The following is a 17796-nucleotide window of genomic DNA, read 5'->3' on the forward strand; positions in this document are numbered from 1 at the left end:
ACCATGTGTCTGTAAAGCCAGTATTTTGGCTGAATTGCTGTGATTTAAATTGTACAGTTGTTGCTTTTAAACTTGTGTATTATTAATTATGACTAATGATTTAAATTATTTTTAACAGCTAAAATGGTATTTAACATATGTGCATAGTTTGAATGCAACATTCATAATATAAATTTAAGCTGGCTCAGTATAAAAGTAACATGTGCTTTGTCCCCCTTAGCCTGTTAATGCGACAGTTAATGGTGAGTGCCTCTCCTACATTGTTTGATTTCATCAGTAATTCTTGCTGAGATCAGTCCTACATATTAAAATATCTTTTCCACTTTTCAAACAGAAACAACGCTGTGCCGAGCCGTGAACAGGTGAGAAGTTACGGAGAATACCTTTCCTCCAGTCAGACCATGTTGTAGTAACCTGCTCATCTTGCTGATTGGTGCCTGCAGTTGTCACGGCAACAACCCAGTGCACTGTGTGTGAATGACTTTGAGTCAATGTGAAAAGTTAAATCACAAGTTTGATAAGTTTCAAATAATGTGGCATAGCTGAATGTGCAAACAAAGTTGTTTTGTTCTTTGTGTCTGAATTTATTGGGTGCCCTAAGAGGAGGTGTTTTTGTTTCCCTGCAGTTCTACTTTGAATAATTTGCTGCTTAGTGTTAACAAGACCCAACTGTGCAATTTCAACATTAAAGACTACGCATGTGCTCGGGTAAGCTCAGTAATGTTTCATATTTCACCCAGAAATGTCTGTGGTAGTTTACATTCAGACACAGTAATGAATTGTAGAATTTTTCCCACCAAAGACTGAGTTTTGTTGGGCCTGTGATTGTATTAATCACTTGTTGAATTGAATGAGTTGATTGCCAGTGGAAGGTTCCTCATTGGTTGCTCCTTTGTGATGTCATCTAAAAGCACCACACTGTTTGCTCACATGTCCCATGATGGCACCCAGTTCTATATTGGCACCTCCTCACTTCACACCTCCACTCTGGTTAAATGATCAGGCTGTTGATCCAACATTTAGTGCCGATGGATGTTCCATTTGAATATTGGAAAGCCAGCAGCCATTGATTTTGGCCTGTGTTTCAAACTCTATTCATTAATTATCAAATCCATCCCTCTCCCTTGCAATAATCTGAGATTAAGGCTGTCTGTTCACAGCCTCAGTGTCATATTCAACAGTGAGATGAGCTTCTGACTTCATTCATGTCCTGCCATCACAAGTTGAACCTGCATAAAGTTATCTGTTTCTGTCCGTACCTCAGCTTGTTTGACTGGATAAATCAGTGTAGTTATTGTGGAGGCTATGTGTATCTCTTGACATGATTATTCCAATACACTCCTGGCTCGTCTCCCACCTTCTACACTTGGTAAATTTGCTGTCATCTAAAAATCTTTCCTTATCTCACAACAATCCCCATAGCCAATGACTGTTTTGCTTGCTGAAGTATATTGGCTTCCCCTCAAGCAGTGTCTCAATTCAAAATTCTCACCCTTGTTTTCAAATTCATCTATTCTCTTGCCTCTCCCTGTCTGCATAAACTCCTTCAAGCAAGCTATTCCCCTCTAATCTGGCTCGATTTGCATCCCAGATATTAACTGGTTGACAATTAATGGCCACTGTTTTAAGTTACCTACATGCCAAGCACTGAAATACACTCCCTGCATCAATTCACCTCCCTTGTGTGCTTTCCAACATTTAAAGCACTTGTTAAAACTCAGCTCTTTGATCAAGTTCTTGATCATCTGACCTACGATCTCCTTAAGTGCTTGGTGTTCAAAATGCTTTAATGTGCTTCTTGTGAAATGCTTTGAACTTTTCCTCTTGTTGAAGCCTTGATATGAAAATAAATTTTGGTGTTATGGAATACATTAGTCATTTTATAAATAAAATGAATACAAACTATATTTTTAATGTATTTCTTTGCAGACTGATCTCCTGCGTTCAGGTTTAAGCAGTGATGCCTTGACAAGTATATTTCAGTGTTTTGTTGGTCCAAAGGCTCTGAACAGGTCAGATGAACTGGCACTGACCACGTTTGTTCAGAAACTTAACAGAAGCACTTTGAATGAGGCACTGGACATCTTCAACAACAAGGTAATTACTTTTTAACTCACTTTAAGTGCAAAGAAGCATAACTAGTTCCAGTAAAAACAGAAAATGCTGGGAAAGCTCAGCAGGTCTGGCAGCATCTGTGGAGAGAGAAACAGAGTTAACGTTTTGAGTCCAGTATGAATCTTCTTTAGGAGTGCTGAATTTCAGAGCAGAGTTTTCCTTTTTTATTACAGATTTTGTTTGTACATAACTCATTACACCTCTATTCAATACAGTGTTTGCTATTTGTTTGACTCCTGTGAAAGCTGCAATTTTAATTCTTCCTGATTGGAGTGACATGCAGCCTGCACTGACATTGGATTCATTAAGAGTTTGGGTTTTGCTTGCTGGCCTGTGTTTCTGGTCTGCTTTTACTCTGAAAACAGAGAAAGACCATAAAATGCCAAATCATTCTGTCCCTGAACCTTCTGTAATGTCCTTTTTCTCCACTGTTGCAATGCTGTCCTAAATCAAAAATGTCATCCCGCTACCTATTTCTTTTTCCATTCAAATCTTTCCTGAACACGTTGGTACTTCACATATTTAACACACAGACCTCCCCTTCTTTGTGCCACTGTGTTATTGCTGCAACATTCTGTTCCCAAGCGGTATTCCGTGCCCGTTGCTCCCCAGTTCTGTTAACTATATTCCATCCATCCATCCTCATACATGCAGTGTGAACCTGATTATGGACTTGCTTATTCGCTCCCTTTCTGCAATTCCACCTCATCGAGTCATAGATCGTAGAACCCAACAGTGTGGAAACAGGCCCTTCGGCCCAACAAGTACACACCAACCCTCAGAGCATCCCACCCAGACCCATCCCTCTATAACCCACCTAATCTACACATCCCTGAACACTGTGGGCAATTTAGCATGGCCAATCCACCTTACCTGCACATCTTTGGACTGTGGAAGGAAACCACGCAGACGTGGGGAGAATGTGCAAACTCCACACAGTCATCCAAGGCTGGAATCAAACCCGGGTCCCTGGCACTGTGAAGCAGCAGCGCTAACCACGCAGCCACCATGCTGCCTCTTGACTTATTCATTTCTATCTTAGTTCTATCTGCATCTTTCAGCATTTCATGCATCCTTGTATTACCTATAGTATTCTCTACTGGTTCCCATACTGCTTTTGGGTTTAAAACACGTCCAATAGCTTCAACAACTGTCCCACAAGGAACCCAGTCGCAAGTCTGGCTAATGTCAGTGCCATCTCTTCCAGAGATAGTCGCAGTGTCCCAGGAACCTAAAGCCTTTCCTCCTGCACCATCTCTCCAGCTGAACATTCTCATTTTCCTGTTTTTGTATTTGCTTGTACACGGCACCCAGAGTAACCGCAGAGGTCCTACTTGCTAATTTTCTGCTTGAGCCCTAAATTGCAATTGCAGGACCACAGCCCACTTCATACCCATGTCATTAATGCCAATGTACTGAGGGTATAATGGGAACCCCAATGGATTCTGAGCCTTCTCAGCTTTAATGTAGATTTGTTAATTTTAGGTATTTTCTAATCCAAGATGTTGTGATTTAGCTGTGGAGTAGGTGAGCCTTGAACCCAGGCCTCCTGTCTCAGAGGTAGGGATGGTATCACTGCACCACAAGTGAAATAACGCTTCAGAGGCTGGCATGCAATCACCAATCACCCTTTATTTACAAATGCATAGCCTTGGACAATCGCACTGCCCCTCACTGAGTCAGGCATTTAGAGTCCCAATATCCCTGACATTCATCCTTTTATGTCAGCCAGGGTTCTCTGATTGTGGCAGTTAATCTGGTCCAATCCGGGAACACATATTGAGTGAGGTGCAGCTGGCTGACCTTGTTACGATCACTACAATGAGGGCCCTCCCTTAATTTTTATGCTCGTCATTTTCTGTCTTGGGAAAAGAAAGAGAGGAGGCGATGGCTTTGTGGTATTATCGCTGGACTGTTAATCCAGAGACCTTGTTATTCTGGGGACCTTGGTTCAAATCCTGCCACGGCAGATGGTGGAATTTGAATTCAATAAATATCTGGAATTAATAATCTAATGATAACTGAGTCCATTGTTGATTGTCAGGAAAAACCCATCTGGTTCACTGATGTCCTTTAGGGAAGGAAACTGCCATCCTTACCTGGTTTGGCCTCCATGTGACTCCAGACCCACAGCAATGTGGTTGACTCTTCACTGCCTTCTGGGCAATTAGGGATAGGCGATAAATGCTGCCTAACCAGTGACACCCTTGTCCAGTGAATGAATAAAGAAAAAAAAAAAAATCCAAGGAGATGCCAATTTTATCCCACTGGAAGGCGTAGATCTGTTGCTATGTGCTTGCTTGTTCATTGGTGTGGGTCCATCTGTGAGCTGTTAACAGCTACCAAGCCCCATAATTATCATCGAGGCATTGACCTTCCCCACACCATGAATTGCTGACTGTAAGAAGTAGCTTCTGGGCTTTGAGGCTGTTGGAACGTCCCTGCAATGTTGGAAGCCATCTTCTTGCTCACTGAGTTCAAACAGATGTCATTGCTTGTTTCAGACCCTGAACACATCATCGATTCCTTTGATGACAAAGATCACGTTCGTGAATGCTCTGTGGGAAATTGTGAAGACCAATGAAAATTTAACCGACCCAGATTTCCTGAGGAAATGGTTCCAGGAGAGATTCAGGCCTTTCATTGCTGGCATTTCTCAGTCAGTTCTCTACCGCCTTCTGATGAGGAACATAACCTGTGATGGTTACCAAGCTGTGTGAGTGTATCCTTCTCCATTTACAATAGTTTATTACCTCATATGTAATTGTAACATTGACCCATAGCAAATCTATTCAATTATTAACAGCAAGCAGGCACATGGGATTTAAAGGAACCCAACAAGGAGTCAGGGAATTGCAAGTGCCGTGGTCAATTCTGTACCAAGGGATGAGCCCTGGCAATGTTTCACTGTAGCTAGATAGAAACTCATGCCTTTCATACTTATAATTGAAAAGATACTGCATGTTAAATGGCCAGCAAATGAGAGTTTGTGCCTGACATGAGATGTAGCTCACATTTGGATACTTCAGTATCTGGAATTAAGAATCTGCTGATGAACATGAAACCATTGTTAAATGTTGCAAAAGCAGATGTGGCTCGTTAATGTTCTTGAGGGAAGGAAATCTGCCATCCTCACCTGGCCTGGCCGACATGTGACTCCAGAGGGACAGCAATGAGGCTGTCTCTCAACTATCCTCTGAAATAGACTCGCAACCAATCAATTCAAGGTTAGCGAGCAGCACCCATGTCCAACAAGTGAATAAAAAAGGTCTTTAGAGATCGTCCCATTGAAATGCTTCTGCTGTAAAGACTTTGTCAGTCGCCTGAGGTCTGAGAAAACAGCTGATGATTGAGGCACGGTGGCTCAGTGGTTAACACTGCTGCCTCACAGTACCATGGACCTGGGTTCGATCCCACCCTCAGGCAACTGTCTGTGTGGAGTTCCCACATTCTCCTCATGTCGCAGTCCAAATATGTGCAGGTTAGGTGGATTGGCCATGGGAAATGCAGGTTTACAGGGACAGGGTAGGCAGGTGGGTATGGGTGGGATGCTCTTCAGAGGATCAGTGTGCACTCAGTGGGCCAAATGGCCTGCTTCCATGCTGCAGGGTTTCTCTGATTCTATGATGAATTGTACTGCCGTCGGGGTCAGACCATCTGAAGAAAGAGGCAGTCATTTAATGAGGAAAAAGAGGAAAGAGTGACCAAGTAACACAAGACATTTATCAACTTGTTTTGGTCGTCATCATTATAAAAGGTTCATTTCAATGAGGTAGACATCGGAAAGAGCTTTGACTGACTGAGAGTAGACCAGAGCATTGACTATTGTTGGGGAAGAATCCTAACATTGTTCTCTTGACGGTTTGATGCTGGTCATAGATTTAACGTCCCACTGTTAATTATTGTAAATGTTTATTCATTTAGCACCAAAGGCCTGAGCAACGGATTCAGCGATATGCCACGTGGAACACGAGAGACTGTGCTGAGAATTTGGATCCTTGGTTACCTCAACGCTTCAGGTAAATCAAGTTGTGAACAAACGGAACAATAAATGAGGTGTTGATCCCAGCTGTCTGGTGCTAAATAACACAAGGAGCATTCTCCTGCTTTGTAATTCAAGTTTGACATGGTTATAATTGATCAGAAGTTGACATTTACATTTGCAAATCTGTTTTTTCTTGCTCCCAGAATTCCCACTTCGCTGTTATGAAAACAACAGTTTTGTTCTGTACGTGGATGTCAACTTCCAAAGATTTGGCGAGTTACTGACTCTGTCAGAAGCATTTTCTCTGCTCCCTTCCAATCGTGTTGCTGAGGTAAAAGCAAAATGATTTCTGTTCTGAGGTGGGGTGTGGATGGATCTCTGTGTTTCCTGGTCAGTGTTGTTTACCTGACATGCCAGTAGCGGCTACAATGACCCTCAAGTTTAGAGTCATAGAATGACACAGCATAGAAGCAGACCCTTCGGCCCACCATGCCTATGCCAACCAACATATAACAATCTACACTAATCCCATTTACTTGGAGAGTCAGAGTGTGGGTCTTTGCTTTGTTTGAAGCCTGAGAGGAATTGGTGTAAGACTTTGGTATTCGGGACCTCAGTTACCCATCTTGGCGGTCAAGCATCCCTCGGGAATTTTTAGATAGCATATTAAGTTTATGAAAAAGCAAAGAGTTTAGATGTGGTAAATCAGTGAAATGGACTGGAATGTTCTATAAGGTGTGACAGCTGAGAATGGTTTGACACACCATGTGCCGATCTCATTAAAATTGTGAAGACAGCTGCGTGTCACCTGTCAGAGTCCACAGGAGGGCCCTGTTTCTAGGGCCTTGGAGCCCCAAGAAGCTCGACACAAAGAGTTGAAAGCAGCCCAGTTGGCTGAGACCTTCTGCCACCTTAAACAGTTGCTCCCTCCACAATGCAGAGTGACAGCAGTGTATATCGTCTCCAATATCCACTGCAGCAACTCACATAGGCCTTTCTAACCCACCAGCTGTACCACCTGAAAGGACAAGGACTGCAGTTCCACAGAAGTACAACACACAAAGGTTCCCTTTGATGTCCCACGCTATTCTAAGTAAGAATTATATCTCCATCCCTTGGATAGAATCCTGGAACCCCTCCTTGAGTTTATAACTTGCTTCATCAGGCAAGTTACCCAAATTCTAACTTCACTCCCATCACACCCATGTGGGAAAATGAAGAGTATTCCAACAGAATCCTCACTTGTCCCATGTAGATGGTGGAGAGACTATGGACATTTAGGAAATGAGTTTCCAAAGTCATGGTTTTCCATAACATTTTGCAAGCTTAATTTGATTTGATTTGTGCATTCAGTCCTTGAGTAAAATCTGCTCCTGGTTCCCTAAATGAAACTATGAATTGTTTTTATTTTTTTTTCAGGTGCTGGATGTCACTGATCCCAGCGATTTGGCTGGTGCACTGAGCAGGCCTGGCTTCATTAATGACAACAATATACTGACTGCAGTCTTACTCCATATCCAACCCATTCAGAACCTGGCTACCTTCGTCGATGAATTTAATCGACAAACCCAAGTAAGTTGCAGTAAAGGAATAAGAAATATACGCGTGGATATGGACAGGTTCGGTGAATCGGCCAAAGGTGGCAGGTGGAATTGAACATGGATAAAGTGTGAGGTTATCCATTTTGGTCAAAGGAACAGAAACACAACTGATCATTTAAATGGAGAGAAACTTCCAGGTGCTTCATTGTAGAGGATTCTGGGTGTCCTCATACATGAATTGCAGAAAACTGGTAAACAGTTCCAGCAGGTGATAAGGAAAGCAAATCGAATGTTTGTATTCATTGTGAAAGGAATAGCGTAAGAAATAGTGTCTGGAAGTCGGGAAGTGTTGCTGCAATTGTGGAAGGAACTAATGGATCCTGACTGAGTGTGTTGCATGCAATTGTCCTTCTCTTATTTGAATAGGGAAGTATTTGCACTGGAGGCAGTTCAGAGAAGGTTCCGGAGATTGATTCTAGTTATATGGGGTATGGCTTATGAAGAAAAGGGGAGTAATTTCTATCTGTACCCTCTCGAGTTTAGAAGGATGAGAGGAGATCTAATTGAGGTATATCTGATACGAAAGGAAATTGAAAAGAGAGGATATTTCCTCTTGGGGAGCAACCTGAAATGAAAGATCATAGTTTTCGGATAACAAGTAGCAATCTGAAAACCGAAATGAAGAGCAATTACTTCTGTCCAAGGTTCATAATTCAATGGATTTCATGACCACAGAGTGTGGTGAATAGACGTACTGTCAGTTTAATTTTGGAATCAGAATGCAGCACCTTTCTTTCCTGTAAAGTGTAATTCTGGTTGTAAGGAATGCTCAATCTTAATTTCCACTTCAGGAAATGTAATCTTCATGAATGGATCTAATGGTAGAATCACACTGCAGTTGAGGAAATATGTGGTGTCCTGGTGTGTTTACAACATTCAGTTTTATTTCCTTTTCCCTTTTGCAGGACAATCTGCCAGCTGCGAATCGAGTGGCCATCATAGAGGGTCTGTGGCCTCAGTTCATCAACAGCCTTCCTGTACTTAATGACACAGAGAAGAATGCATGGCTTAATGTCAGATTATCTCCATACCTCCCATTTATCACCACCCGCCTCTTGTTTTCCAACAACACATTGAGAGTCGGGTGCCTTTCCTACAGAAAAATGTAAGTTCAGTCACATCCATTCTGAGTATATGCTGAGAGAAAGAGATTCCCATCATGCCCAGTGTAAATTGTTCTGCAGGATTAGTGAGCTCATCGTGTCACCAGACTGTGCCAGATGAAATGGCATTAATGACATGACCAAGAATATCTCTTTTCCTGTTGCTATTGTGGACATCATCTCTAACCAACACAGGAAGGGGATAGGAGATGAAAGCATAAAGTGCTGGCAGTTGTGGGCAGATGTGTAGAGAGAAACAGAGTTTCAGCTGTGTGCCCCTTCATCGGAACTGAAGTATGGCTCGGAATAAAATTAATGTAGAAAGAATGTGAGAAAATACCAAACCAGTAGAAAGCCACAAAACAAAAATGGACCAGAGACTATGGTGTAAATTTTTTAACTCCGTGTTGAGTCCAGAAGACTGTGATGTGCACAGTTGGATGAGAAAGCATGGTCTTTGAGCTTACATTGATGCTCATTTGGCCCCTATGGTAGGACACGTACCGTAAGGAGTGAGGGCAGTGGGGAAAATTAAAATGACATGATGTCTCAGATGGATAGTTGGATTAGCAATCTCTCTGAAACCCTGTTGCACCTTGTCCAGCACCACATCTCTCTCTCTCTTTCTCTCTGTGTCTCTCTCTCTCTCTCACACACACACACACACACACACACACACACACACACACACACACACAGCCATATACATGAGCACACCAGAATTCTTTTTTATCTTTTTGTCTTCATTTTGTCAGATTAAGCACCAGCGTCTAAGACATCAGTTGTAACAGTTCAAAAAGCAGGCTTTAAATTATACAACATGACTTCTGGACAGTTAACTACCACTTTATTACTGAGCTTAAAGCTGCGTTATAGCAACACTCATAATTCCAGCATGACAAAATTCAAAAGGCTTGCATCAAATCTGTCTTTAATCTCTATATTTCATGTAATAGATTAGAGTGTACAAAGAATGACATTCAACATAGAGCAAACTTTTCATTAACCACCACCTATGGGACCAGGAGAGTGCCAATTGATTGAATATTCCAGTTGATCAAGAGGGCCACATAGTGTAAAAACACACATGGTGTAATAGAAATGTAATGCAGGGAGTAAACATATAACTGTTATAGTTTATTTACAGAATAAATCACTTAAATAATAAGAGATAGTAAGAACTGCCATGCTGGAATCTGAGATAACACAGTGTGGAGCTGGAGGAACACAGCAGGTCAGGCAGCATCAGAGGAGCAGGAAAGCTGACGTTTCGGGTCGGGACCCTTCTTCAGAAATGGGGGATGGGGAAGGGGAATACAACTTTGCCTTAAATAAAACTAACCGGCAGACAGCCTTCTCACTCACACCCTCAACTGACTACTCAGACATCATGGAGATCGTGATAATACAGTAAACTTCTGGTACTTCAGGCTACTAATTCTTGTCGGTTTCTCGAGCGTGCCTGTTCATGAGGTGCTGGTTTAAACAAAGTTTGCTTTACCTTACAGTTAATTCACAAGGATTGTAGGTTGCTGCGTGTTTTTGTTGCACAGTTACGATGCCTTCATTTCCAATACATTGTTATAAAATTACTGTTTGTCGAATTGAACTCAATCTGAAGATGAGATTTAAAATGTTTTTGCATTTCCCCCTTAGTGTGCGAACTCTGAGTGCTCGTTACAGGAGTTTGACCTCAAACAAACAGAAGGAAATCTACAATGGCATCAAAGCTTACCTACAGCAAGGTGACATAAACATACTGTTGGTTAAATCTCTTTGAAATAAGAATATTGTTATTTGTCTGATTCAAAGGAACTGAAAGCTCAGCCAGGGTTCATGCAGATTATTAGTATCCAGAGAATTTTACTGAGACCTACACCTGAGGTGGTGAATTGTGAGGAGGGGTAAGGGTTTCCTCTGCAGCTTAAAATAGCCACCAATGTGCCCTGTTTGGGTTTATACATGATAAACGACAGAGTGGTATGAGGCTGTAGACAGCTGTGGACCCATACCCCAGTTAGAGTCATTAAAATAAAGAGGGAGGAAAGGTTCTTTTCAACTTTACATTAATTCTGGGGGACAAAGCTGATAATCCCTATTGGCCGCCGTACTGGTGTAGAATTTGTAGCATATTTTCAAAAATATAGCTCTCCATTTACTCGGAGTTGATGTGGAGTTTTTCTACGTAACAGGTCCCAAACCCAAATGCTACGATGTGAATGATCCAGTCCTGAACTCCACTGCTTGGTTTGCTCAGTATCTGGGATTGTATATGAATCAAATTTCCCTGAGCGATCTTCAATCTTTCTTTGATAATGAAACACAGGTATGTCTCACCTTCTTACTTTTAAGGTTGAAATAGTGCCTGATTGGGTTCTCTGGGAAGCAGGCCTTTTCTCAAAGATCCAGTTACACTAACATGACCTATACATTCCGAAATACTAGTAATTTAGGAGTTTGCTTCCAACAGATGTAATTCCACATTTAAGCCGAGCTTAATACTGAGGATAACCAATCAGCCTTTTTGAGATTATGGGTAGGGAAATCATGCCACGTAAGAAATTAATTGTCAATTTATGATTCATCCGAAAGTGAATTTTGATGCCTGCCGGCTTTTCAATTGGGAATGTGGGACTGATGACACTGTGGGCATTTGTTGTATTCACAGAGATTCTGTGTTGTAGCGTCACAAACCAGAACTTTTCATTGTTTAAAATGTTGAAAAGCACTGAATCACTGGGGCTAACGGTCAAATATCTTCCAATCTTTGCGCAGCTTCAAGAATTTTTGGTCGACCCTGAAAACCTGGCACTTCTGGAAAATCTGACACTATCCACTGAAGTTTCAAAGTTCTACCTCCAGTTGCTGCTTGCTAACAACCCGAATGTCAATGTTTCAAGGTATATCTTAGATTGTTCTTATTTTCCCAATATTGGTGGGAAAGTTGAGTAAATATTCCCTAGATGCGAAACCAATGTGGAGAATGAGACCCAGGTAACGTTTTAATGAGCTGGATTCAAAACTATCACGGCAGATAGTGGAAATTAAATTCAATAAGTATCTAGAACTTAAAATCTGACAATGGCCATGAAATCCTTGTGAATTGTCAGAAAAAAACATCTAATGTTCTTGGGAAGGTAAGTCCTGGTCAGGCCTCAGAATGATTCGCAACCTAATTGTCATTCACTTGTAACTGCCGTGTGGGATGGGCAATAAATTCTGGCCGAGCCAGGAACGTCCTCAACAGTGAACCATTGAAAATGAAAAGAAAGCTCATAGTTCGCAAGCAAGGAATCCCTCCAAAATGTGAGACTGGAGCCTTGTTGAGAATATTGATGTTAAAAGTATTCAAATGACTGACAAGCTGTGAGCTGAAAAGGACAGGAGAGAAAGAGACTCCTCATCTTGTTATGAGAGGACTTTATTTTAACTTTGAAACAAAAGGAAAACCTTTCAGGAAAGCAGAAACTCAGCCAGAAAATTCTGTAATTCTGGGTAGAATGTGTGGCAAACCGCTGGAAAGTATTCCCAACATTCTGAACGTTTCCAGTTGTAGCAAATCATAATGAATCTATCGAGCGGAAGCATTGTTCTTTTGAAAGCTGCTAATATACTTTGTGTCTGATGTTCTTTTGCAGGCTACCAAACTCTCTCGTTTGCTTCATTACTGACACTGATCTGCTTCAGTCCTTGGACACACAGCAAGTCTTGTCTATCGCAGCAGTAATAAACCGAGTCTGTGGACTCAACGTGCTGCCAAACACAACGTCGAATGGAACAGCACCAGCTGAAGATCCAACAGATGAACAACTGAGGGTACGTGGGCAAGGTCTACTGCAGAGCATTGAACTGTTTGTATATAGTGAACTTCCTGCTGTACGAGTTTAGCAGTTCTCTATAGCAATTTCCCTATAACGTGATTTCCTATCGAACATAGAACATAGAACAGTACAGCACAGTACAGGCCCTTTAGCCCTCAGTGTTGTGCTGACCTATTATCCTACTAAGATCAATCTATCCTGCATACCCTACATTTTACTATCATCCATGTGCCTATCCAACAGCGTGAGCTCACATAAGAACGCAACTGTCACGTTATAGGAGAACTATCTGTATGTGATTGATGACTACACATGGCAGAAAGTCAGGGGGTGACTCAATACAGAATACTCTATGCTTTATCATTTTATATTCAAGAACAACCCATTGGCCAAAGCCTTTTTTTAAATGCCAACCTCGGCAGAGAACTTTTTTTCTCTCTCTGAAACAGAGTGAGTGTGTGTTTTGGGTTTATTTAGAGGGATGGTCATTCGTACTTTCTAGCTGTGCACATAGACCAATTATTGCATCTTTATTGAAAACAGTTTGCTTTGAAAAATGATATTCTTAGGTAGGACTCACAGTGTCGTGGGACCAAAGTGACGGTGCACTGCTCGGTCGTAAGAACATTGCGTATTAATGTTTTTTTAATTTCTTTTGTCTAGTCTTCAATAGCTATAGTGAGCAAAATCGACAACTTCACAGTCAGCACTTTGAATACTCTGGGACAAACAGCTGTTGGACTGTCAGTGTCACAGGTTGGAAATATTGACGGGGAGACTCTGCAGAATGCACTGCCAAGCCTGGGTAAAGTCAGAGGCTGGAATGTGGGCCAGGCCAATGCGATTGTCATCAGGTTACTGAGAAATGGCTTTCAGGTAAGAGCTCAATAAATCTGAAATGTGTATATTATGTTCACTGACCTGTTTCGCTCAACCATCTATATCAAGAAACAAATCATTGTGGCACTTAATAGGAGTTTCCTCTCTTGTCTAGTGACTACAGGTTAGTGTTTTCCCATGTTTTGGGTACAGTGCTACTGTCAGACGTTTGAGATGATTAAGAGGCAACTAAAGAATGCTTCCCTTGTGAAGTAAATTGATGTCCCTGGAATGGCTAAAAATCTGATGTAAAATCCCGGTGAGGTTGAGGTGTAGAAGCAGCACCAGACCCTTCAGACTTTTTTTTGACGTATTTGCAGATAGGGAGAGCATCAAAGTACAGTGTATCATAATCTCCATGTTTTAATCAAATCTGGGTTCACCCGAATTGTGTACGGGAGATGGAAATTTGAGATGAATGAGCCAGAGGTGAAAACACATAAATTTCTGACACATTATAGGTAATTTCTTTTTAAGACTGCATCTTAGAACAGATCTATCCTCAGTCCAAGACTCAACGGTTTGACAAGTCCTATTAAATTGGCAAATTTTAAGTACATTTTCAGAAATGTTTCCCAACTATTCTTTATGCTTTATCCTTCAGTAGCTTAGAACATAGAACATAGAATTGTACAGCACAGGTTGACGCCCTCAGGCCCACAATGTTGTGCTGAACATGATGCCAAATTAAATTAATCTCTTTTGCCTGCCCTTGGTCCAGATCCCTCCATTCCTTACTTATTCATGTGCTTATCTAAATGTCCCTTAAATGCCCCTGGGGTATCTACCTCCACCACCACCTCTGGCAGCATGTTCCAGACTCCTACCGCTCTCTGTGTAAAAAAGACATGCCCCTCACATCTCCTCTGAACTTTCCCCCTCACCTTAAATGCATGCCCCCCCAGCATTAGTTTCAACTCCTGGAAAAGGATACTGACCGTCAACCCTATCCATGCATCTCATACTTTTATAGACTTCTGTTACGTCTCCCCTCAGCCTCCACTGCTCCAGAGAAAACAATCTGAGTTTCTTCCAGCCTGCCCTTATACCTTGAAACACAAATTGCAATAATATTTAGCATGTTCTCGAGTAGACCGAGTATGATTGAATGTAAGGCCATGTGGCAAAATAAAGCCAACAGATGTGATGGGAGAGCATATTTTCCATGACCATTCCTGTGCTCACAAGAGAAGCCAGCTACGTTTGTATTTGCATTTCATAATATGTCACAAAAAGTTGGAAAATGGCATAATCCTATGATTTGGTCCTGACAGCTTTTGATGTATGTTTTGCTTTCTAACCAGGTCGGTAACGCCGACAACCTCCTGGGGCTGGGAAGCTTGGTGTCTGGTATTCCAAGTGGCGTGTTCCAAGACATCAATCCTCGGGTGTTCATCAATGTGATCTCAAATCCAACATTTGTTGAGAATATTGGAACAGCGCCACAGTCCATACAAACCATATGTGTTTTGCAGGTGGGTGACATTGACTGTCAAATTAATTGGAACACTTAATTCAACTCCAGTCTAGTCAGTTTCTGACTTCAGCATGTGTCTTTTTTTTTCAAAATTGCGACTCTTTTATGTCAAGACAGCTTTCACCCCCAGATATTGCCAATAGGGTTTAGTTTGTGTGGGAGTAAGATCTGTTCTGTTTCCTTGTTTTTCAGGTGTTGCGGAATGTGGAAGACCCTGTACAAACAGTGAAGAACATTCCATCTGTTCTGGCCAAAGAGGTCCCCCCTGTCCTGTTAAACTCAAACTTAAGCCTCAGTGACGTCAACGACAAGCAATGGGCTCCCAGTCAGGTAAACAGTCTGATTCTCTGACACTCCATGATGATACTAAGGGAGTTAAAGATCAGATGGAATTGAAAATGCACAGATTAATTTCAAAATCAGTCCACATTCTTATGGTAACCGGATTATGTCAGTTTGAAAAGAAAGTCTGTAACGCCATTGTGTGTTTGAATAATTTCAATACTTTTCTCTCACAGGCTGCAGTGTTCTTTGAAAATGTGGTCAGAAGCAGCAACAATTTTAAAGAGTAAGGAATTATCTTTTGCAATGCTTATGGTTCCCTGATGATGGTCTTTTTCTGCGTGCCTATGTCATTATCGGTGTAATTTAGTTTTTGATGGAGTCTTGCTACATATCTCATAGTCTCACAGACCGATCAAGCAACAGCCTTACATTATCATACCCATGGAATCATATCTTATATACAAAATCATATGTGGACGAGGAAACCTCCTTGTGTTTACCACACACCATCCTCCCGTGACTGATGGATCAGTACTCCCCGCATTCTGAACACTATTTGGAGGAAGCACTGAAGGTGGCAAAGATGCAGAAGGTCTGATTGCACAAAGTTCAGTACCATTCATGACTCCTCTGATACTGAAGGAAACCGTGCCCAAATGCAGCAAGACCTAGAAACTATCTAAGTTTGTGCTGACAAGTGGCAAGTTACATTTGCGCCACACGTGTGCCAGACAATGACTGTCTCCAACAAAAGACAATCTAAGCATCACCCCTTCATATTCAATGGTACTACCATTACTGAATCCCCCACTGTCAATATCCTGAGGGTTACCTTGACCAGAAACTGGACTAGCCATACTGTGATCGCAAGGACAGGCCAGAGGCTAGGAATTCTTTTAGCACCTCACCTCTTGACTCCCCAAATCCTGTCCACCTCTGCAATGTCCAAGTCAGGAGTGTGATGGACTAATCTCCATTTGCCTGGATGACTGCAACTCAACAACACTCAGGAATTTTGACACCATCCAGGACAAAGTAGCCTGATTGATTGGTACCATGTCCACAAATGTCCACCCACTCAATTATCAATGTTCAATAGCAGCAATGGGTACCATCTGCAAGATGCACTGCACAAATCCACCCAGATGACTGAGACAGCACCTTCACAACCACTACAATCTAGAAGGACCAGGCCAACAAATACATAGGAACATCTCCACCTTGTCCAAGTCACTCAGTATCCTGAATTGGAGATATACCTTCAGTGTTGCTGGGTCAGACACCTGAAATTCTCTCCCTTAATGGCATCATGGGTATACGGACACCAAACTGATTGCAGCATTTCAAGAAGGCAGCTCACCACCACCTTCTCAAGGGCAACTAGGGACGGGCAATAAATGCTGGGCCCAGCCAGCATCACTCTCACTCGGTGAGTCAATAAAAAAAAGAAGAGTAGAATTCCCTTTCCCGAACAACGGGACCTTAATTCACTTCAATTATTAGACCTGTTACAGCTTTGGTGTTCTCACTAATATTAACAAAGTATGTTTACTGCCGGAAAATTGGCCCACTGTTACTGGGTCCCACCATATGAAGCTCCGATTGGTCAGTATATGATCCAATAATCTTTGGAGCCCAACTGTTCCCTCTTCCTCCAGTTGCAATCTGTATTCTGGTACACTACTTTAATCAGGTGCTAGTCAGAATAAATAAACAGTGTTGGATGTTTCATCAACATATAATCATGTACCTGATAGAAATCTTCCTTAAAACAACATAAGCTATTGTTCCGCAGCTCAGTTCCTCCTGACTGTTCATATTGTCTCAACAGCTAAGTGTGAGAAGGAATGGAGTGTTTGGAAATTAATTAACGGTCCCAATATTTGTTTCAGATTCTCACCTTCTGTCCTTCAAGGCTTCAGTTGTGGTGCAGTTAAGGAGCTGAATTTTACAGCGTTTCTCCAGCTTGTTCAAGCAATGAAGGGGAAAGGGGCCAAGTTTGATGAAAGTCAGGTGAGACCATTCAAAGCAATCACATGGGAGAATAGTTTGAGCGTATGACCATACAGTGCCCATTGTTACAGATGGATGAATTCAAATGTACAATAAATGAACATGTTGTACAAAATAACTCTGCTTGGAAAATCCTGAGGATATGGATGATTTCCACATTCAAGTTCATGATTTTTTTAAGCTAAATATCAGTGCTAAGAGCACATTTTTAAAATGCTGCCATTTAATGTCTGGACAAGGATAAGGTGTGATAACAGAGCACTGTTAGCTTTGATCAAATGACTGATTGACGGCACATTTATAGCTTGGACTATTGCCAACGTAAGATCCTCATTCAACTGTCTGAGACTCATTTTAACAACATTCTTAACTTGATTTTTCAAGTGCACTGTTGTCAGAATTTCATCGATTTTAAATGTGAGTAAATTTCATTTTAAATCTGTGAAGCAGGCTGAGTTGAATCACATGTTGTGAATCCTTGCAGTTTCTATTGCTCAACAGCTTAAGTGAATTTGCC

General features: G+C 41.7%; 1 protein-coding gene across 1 annotated transcript in view; it reads left to right on the plus strand.

The window, feature by feature from the left end:
• LOC109913006 overlaps positions 1-17796 on the plus strand; it is a 194196-nt gene that overhangs the window by 25414 nt on the left and 150986 nt on the right. The window contains exons 17-34 of the mRNA XM_048609619.1: positions 221-242; positions 335-362; positions 627-708; positions 1930-2097; positions 4620-4831; positions 6040-6134; positions 6304-6431; positions 7520-7672; positions 8607-8806; positions 10461-10549; positions 10997-11130; positions 11580-11704; positions 12443-12620; positions 13289-13501; positions 14809-14979; positions 15174-15311; positions 15500-15549; positions 17159-17279. Coding sequence (XP_048465576.1) covers positions 221-242; positions 335-362; positions 627-708; positions 1930-2097; positions 4620-4831; positions 6040-6134; positions 6304-6431; positions 7520-7672; positions 8607-8806; positions 10461-10549; positions 10997-11130; positions 11580-11704; positions 12443-12620; positions 13289-13501; positions 14809-14979; positions 15174-15311; positions 15500-15549; positions 17159-17279 — 2307 coding nt within the window. The remainder of the gene's footprint in view (positions 1-220; positions 243-334; positions 363-626; positions 709-1929; positions 2098-4619; positions 4832-6039; positions 6135-6303; positions 6432-7519; positions 7673-8606; positions 8807-10460; positions 10550-10996; positions 11131-11579; positions 11705-12442; positions 12621-13288; positions 13502-14808; positions 14980-15173; positions 15312-15499; positions 15550-17158; positions 17280-17796) is intronic.

Source organism: Rhincodon typus, chromosome 21 (genome assembly GCF_021869965.1).
Source record: "Rhincodon typus isolate 14 chromosome 21, sRhiTyp1.1, whole genome shotgun sequence".
NCBI classification, from domain to species: Eukaryota; Metazoa; Chordata; class Chondrichthyes; order Orectolobiformes; family Rhincodontidae; genus Rhincodon; species Rhincodon typus.